General features: G+C 48.4%; 1 protein-coding gene across 3 annotated transcripts in view; it reads right to left on the bottom strand.

Moving 5' to 3' along the window:
- pgap6 (post-glycosylphosphatidylinositol attachment to proteins 6) overlaps positions 1–3,082 on the bottom strand; it is a 10,801-nt gene extending 7,719 nt beyond the window's left edge. Inside the window, exons 1-5 of one of the 3 annotated variants that reach the window (XR_009928212.1) lie at positions 2,718–3,082; positions 2,268–2,457; positions 1,983–2,184; positions 1,739–1,866; positions 1–210 (exon numbers count right to left, since the gene is read on the bottom strand). The exon at positions 1–210 is cut by the window's left edge and continues 50 nt beyond it. Coding sequence is in view for 2 of the 3 variants with exons in the window: in XM_062448604.1 (XP_062304588.1) it covers positions 1–210; positions 1,739–1,866; positions 1,983–2,184; positions 2,268–2,457; positions 2,718–2,781 (794 nt within the window). In the remaining variant the exon portion in view is untranslated. The remainder of the gene's footprint in view (positions 211–1,738; positions 1,867–1,982; positions 2,185–2,267; positions 2,458–2,717) is intronic. The other 2 variants (XM_062448604.1, XM_062448603.1) reach the window with 2 other exon arrangements.
- Positions 3,083–6,653: the final 3,571 nt, after the last annotated feature.

Here is a 6,653-nt window from a genome sequence, read left to right as displayed (position 1 = left end):
CTCTCCACAACAACTCTGACCCAGGCATTCCACGGGGGCGTGGTCAGAGTAGCAGAGCAGCCAATGGCTGAGCAGTTCACACTCACAAGCCCCTCCCTTAAAGAGGAGGAGCCTAGCTTCAGTACTAGTGAACAAGCCTCTAGCCCCGCACTCAAGGTGCAGCCAGTCACTGACACCGTGAGAGAGGAGACAAACTCTGGAACAAAGACCCTGGAACACACGTTACACACATGTTACACTAACCCTGGAACACACGTTAAACACACACACGTTACACCACCCCTGGAACACACATTACACACACACACGTTACACTAACCCTGGAACACACGTTACACACACACGTTACACTAACCCTGGAACATACGTTACACACACACGTTACACTAACCCTGGAACACACGTTACACTAACCCTGGAACACACGTTACACACACTTTACACTAACCCTGGAACACACGTTACACTAGGGCTGGAACACACGTTACACTAGGGCTGGGCGGTATGGCCTAAAATGTTTATCACGGTATAATTCGTAAGCACTGACGGTAACGGTATATATCACGATATATTAGTTATTCTTAAAATGTCATGACAATGCAATCCGCACTGCAGCGGCTAATCTACCGCACTCGGACGGATTTGGATTGGGTAACTTCGGTGTGTCGCGTGAGTTGAATTTTCCAATTTTTGCAGTGCTTTGCCACGGAAGAGCGACTTAAGCGTTCAACAGTAGCCTACGTTTATGGGATCGCAAGAAAACTGTTAGAGTTAGCTATAAACAATTATTACATGGCTGAATACTCGATTCTGTTGGCCTACAATAAACATTTCACAATTCTAACCAACCTGGCATTTGATTTGTTAAACGCATTCTGGTAGATTGTTCATATTCGCGCATATGCATGGCTTTCAGGTGGTGAAAAAGATTGCTAGTGTTTCCACCTTTGGCTAGCACAATTCAACGACACAACTTACAGAGTAGGCTACTGTTTGTTGGTCGATGTCGGATAACTTGAAACCAAACCATTCTCCAAACAACAGAAGAGGCCCCCTTTTTTACTTGACTTAATACATTTATTAATATATTGTGATATCCATGATACGGCAATCGCGTTCATACCGGTATACCGCCCACCCGTACGTTACACACACACTAACCCTGGAACACACGTTACACACACACTAACCCTGGAACACACGTTACACACACACACTAACCCTGGAACACACGTTACACACACACGTTACACACACACTAACCCTGGAACACACGTTACACACACACTAACCCTGGAACACACGTTACACACACACTAACCCTGGAACACACGTTACACACACACTAACCCTGGAACACACGTTACACGTTACACACACACTAACCCTGGAACACACGTTACACACGTTACACACTAACCCTGGAACACACGTTACACGCACACACGTTACACACACTAACCCTGGAACACACGTTACACACACACACGTTACACACACACTAACCCTGGAACACACGTTACACACACACACGTTACACACACACTAACCCTGGAACACACGTTACACACACACACATTACACACACACTAACCCTGGAACACACGTTACACACACACACGTTACACACACTAACCCTGGAACACACGTTACACACACACACGTTACACACACACACGTTACACACACTAACCCTGGAACACACGTTACACACACACACGTTACACACACTCCTTACTTGAGCAGGGCCGGTCTGGCTATAGAAGCAGTCTGGGCAAGGGCCGTGGCCTGCACTAGTATGGGCGTGTCCACAGCTCTCCTGATTGACAGCTGGGGCTGGAAGTAGTAAGAGCAGGATGGAAAACCCTGCAACACACAAACACATGCGCACAAACACATGCACAGACACACACAGCAGAGGATAAGCGTTCAAAAACATCAACTCCCACTGTTTGCACACCCTAACCCCCCCACATCCCCACCTTCTGCTCTATACGTCCGTCATCTCTAGGCAGGTGTGCCGCCAAGTACCAGTCTCCAGGGGCAGGGTTGGAGAGGTTAAAGGTTGTTGAGGTGTGTATGGTCACTGGGAGGGTCATGGATAGCGCAGGGGTCCACACAGTGTTGTTGGGGAACGCAAAAGACAACGGATCTATCACTGGAGGAGAACCCCAGCTGATGTACCTGAAACAGAACCTTGTGTTACTGAAACAGAACCTGGTGCTACTGAAACAGAACCCCTGGGAGTGGTTGTCATGGTGACCTACACAGTCACGTTGTGCTGTCCACAGTGGAAGCCGCTGCCTTTGGTCACGGAGAAAAGCCAGCGAGCGACCGCCACATCCGGTGGGACCTGGAACTGGTGCAGGCGGACGTTACCATACCAACCGTACCGGGACAGCTTCTGGGACGGCTTGGAAGACAACTCGGACACAAACGTCAGCTCACTTCCGGGTTCTGCACACAAGCAACTCCTTAGAACACGTATCACCACACACTGTTCCACTACTAGCTATCTCAAATGTTAACAGCTACAGTAGATCATTAGTCACGGCCGATACAGCGCGGACGACTGATGTTAACTACAAATAAGTTGGAAGAAGGGGTTATACTGTAGGTATGTTTGTAGCTGAATACACTATTGCAAAAACGCTATAGCTATCTAGCCTGCTAATTCAGTTCAAATATATTGTAAATGGACTCGCTACATTACTCACCGTCACTGATAACGGCAACTGCAAGAATGAAAATAAGCAGACCACGTAGAATATGTACCTCCATTTTGTCTCGTCATTAAACGTTTTTGTATTCTTCCAAACCATCACATCTTCCGTGTCCAAGTTAACTACGCTACCTAGCTAGTCTAACTGGCTACAACAAGGTACGGCAGCGCGACCTGGCCAGCTTCCTGATTCCACCAATGTAAACAAATGACGTCCACGGAAGTTCTTCCGCGCACTGTTGACATCGTTCCTAACATGCTATCAGGACAGCTCGGGCAGGCGGGCAGACAGCCTGTAGCCTACGCCACAACGCAGGTGCCACCGAGTTTATCCGGACAGCGATCTGTTGCCCAAGGTGACCTGCTAGCAACGTATTGAGTGAAGGAAAACCAGATTGCCATCTGCTATCTAGTCAGTTAGGATGTTCTACGCCACAGTATTGTGACTTGGGCCGTGAACTTTGCTTTGTTATCAAGTTTAATAACAAAGCATGTGCGCATGCCAATTTAGTTAGTTTATGTGTGAGTGTGCCTGTGAGTGTGTTCATCATCAGTGTAACCTCGCTCCCCTGGCCTTCACACTCCACTGTGACTATGCTACAGGCTGGACTCCATTATTGATTTTAGGAGTAAAGATCAATAGTAGCAATATGTCAACTTTCAAGATCCAGACCATAAATTACACAGCCTGTTAGGTACACAAGCACCCAAATACACAAGCACGCAGACGCACACACAGGTAACCTAGGTAACAAACATTTCTCTCCTCTTCAAGTTTGACCTCAACTAACTTCTCTTTGGCTTAACCGAAGGGCACCAAAATCAGCAATTAGCAGTTCATTACTTGTGATTCCTGGGATTGTATGCTTCCTCTGCATGTTGTCAAATCAAATCAAATTGATTTGTATAGCCCTTTTTACACGCAAGCATGTCACAGAGGGCTTCACATATGCCCATAGAACTGCCCCTCAACCAACCTAAACCCTCAAGGAAGACAAGGAAAAACTCCCAAAAAACTCTCAACAGGAGAAAAAAAATGGAAGAAACCTTGGGAGGAGCAATTCAGAGAGGGATCCCCTCCTCCAGAGACGGTTGGTGGGAAAGAGGAGCAGAACACAGGCTAAACAAAGTCATACAGTGTCGATGGGTTTTTAAAACACCAAAATCCATTATTCAACTTTATAGATGTAGGACAGGACCGGGAGACTCGCGACCAGGTCCAGCGTTGGCTGACCGACGACCAGGCAGGTGCTGACAACTCAAACCCCCCACACCACAAGGGATGTGTGTGGGGGGGGACAGAGAGAGGAGAGCAGGGATTAGAGAATGCCAGGAGCAGCTAACAGTTACAGTCATAATAGAATGAGATCCCCACCGGTCAAGTGTGGACTGGTGCAGCAATTTAACAGAGCTGTATTTGAGATTCTGTTGTACCACTGCCTTACAAGAGACTGTAACCACAAAATAGTTTGATGTTACCTTGTTGTTGCTGCACTGTACTGATGTTGTAGCTGAGATGTTGCCTGTTGAGATGTTGTAGCTGAGATGTTGTAGCTGAGATGTTGTTGTAGCTGAGATGTTGTAGCTGGGATGTTGTTGTAGCTGGGATGTTGTAGCTGAGATGTTGTAGCTGAGATGATGTAGCTGAGATTATGTTGTGGTTGAGATGTTGTGGCTGAGATGAGGCGTCAGACTATCAAAATACACTTCTGATCCTTGATGTTCTGCTGTTATTAAAGTTGTCTGGTAAATTAATCAAATGTAGAGCAGAGTAACGGCAGTCTGGCTGGGTTAGGGTTAGTAAAGAGTCTCTAATCACCATGGTGATCTGTAGCGTGTGGCTGAATTGGGACCTGATAGGCCTGATCTGGTTTAAAAAGCTTCGTACTCCAGAAGTCAAAATACTGTGTGATCAAATTTCACACCCTTTTAACTTCTTAAACTGTGTGTGTGCACTTGTGTGTGTGCAGGAGCAGTGTGTGTGCACAAGAGTGTGTGTGCGTGTGTGTATAAGAGATAAAGCTGTGTGTGTGTGTGTGTGTGTGTGAGAGAGACAGGGCAGTGTGTGAGAGAAAGTGTAACGCCACTTCACTGTCCCCTGGCAGAGCGTCCATTAGCCCGCCCCCCCTCTCTGGTTGCCAAGCGATAGAGCAAACGATGGGTGTTTGACCAATCCTACAATCCTACTCTCAAATATTTGTCTGGGAAACAGCATCTTTCTGGCCTATAAATACTGAGACACTGGAGCCCTCACACACACCACAGCTCGGAACCCATAATCATCTTTAAGGACCAACATTCAGTCTAGTCCCAAGGGATAGGTTTTGCTCCGGGTAACCACCTTGCTCCAGAGGACCACCTCGCTCCAGAGGACCACCTCGCTCCAGAGGACCACCTCTCTCCAGAGGACCACCTCACTCCAGAGGACCACCTCTCTCCAGAGGACCACCTCGCTCCAGAGGACCTCGCTCCAAAGGACCACCTTCATCTCACTCGAGAAGACCACCTTCACCTCGCTCCAGAGGACCACCTTCATCTCGCTCCAGAGGACCACCTCCACCTCTCTCCAGAGGACCACCTCGCTCCAGAGGACCACCCCGCTCCAGAGGACCTCGCTCCAAAGGACCACCTTCATCTCACTCGAGAAGACCACATTCACCTCGCTCCAGAGAACCACCTTCATCTCGCTCCAGAGGACCACCTCCACCTCTATCCAGAGGACCACCTCGCTCCAGAGCACCTCGCTCGAGAAGACCACCTTCACCTCGCTCCAGAGGACCACCTTCACCAACATGTAGGAGTTTTTTCTTAAACAGCTGCCACATATTTTTTTTGAAAACTAGTGATGTATTTTTATTGTTTTCCATCTCATCCTTGTTTGATTATTTTTTGTTGCCTGTTTATTTATGTTGTATTTTAAAATGTGAATTAATGTATCTCTGATCACAGACTAAGGTTTACCTTGTTTTGATTGATGCTTTAATTCTCCCCTCAGATTTGATTGGCCAGGATGGCTACAGGTGTCATCAGGAACTTCCTGGTTCCAGGTCCTCCCACCTGCTATCTACCCATGATCCTTCAGCACTCTCTTCCACACAGGAAGGAGGAAGAGAGTGGGGAAGAGGAGGAGAAAGAGGAGGTGAGGGGGGAGAGAGGGGGAGAGAGGGAGGAAGAGGAGGAGGAATATGAAGACTCTGAAGTTCTGGAGGAAGAGGAGGAGTTTCTGGAGGAAGCTGTCTGTTTCCCTGCCCCCTGTCCCTCAGACATGACCAGTCAGCTCTTGCGCTTTGCTGACATCATCAGTTTGGATGTGCAGCGTTACTTTGGCCGTTGCCCCGACGACCCGGAGGCTTGTGACATCTACACCGACCGCATATCCACAGCAACCAGTGGCCGTCTCCGTTACTATGACGACCTGGTCAGAATGGCCCGGAGCGGAAACCCAGAGGACCCAGAGTCAGTCTCTGTTGCCAGCGGCAACCTGGGGCCCCTGGCTGAGCTGTTCGACCACTGCTGGGGGCGTTGTGAGGATCGGGGTCGACCAATGAACAAGAGACATCTCCCCTTAAGCTTTTGGACAGAGCCAATCCCTGGCCCTGTACTGAGCATGAGCAGTAGCACCCAAAACTTCAGCTCACACCACACACACACACACGACAATACACAGGCACTGGATACACACACACACAACAGACACACACAGGACAATACACAGCCACTAGACACACACACACACACCACACCCACACAGGAAAATACACATCCTGATTTCAGTGATCTTCTAGCACATTGGGATCCAAACCCTGACCTCACACACTGACCTCACACACACACACACACAATCTGACCTCTCACACACATAGACACACACACACACACACACACTGACCTTTCACACACATACACGCACACAATCTGACCTCACACACAC

Source organism: Osmerus eperlanus, chromosome 22 (genome assembly GCF_963692335.1).
Source record: "Osmerus eperlanus chromosome 22, fOsmEpe2.1, whole genome shotgun sequence".
NCBI classification, from domain to species: Eukaryota; Metazoa; Chordata; class Actinopteri; order Osmeriformes; family Osmeridae; genus Osmerus; species Osmerus eperlanus.
Note: the sequence above shows the minus strand (reverse complement) of the source record. Positions and strands in the feature narration are given on the sequence as shown.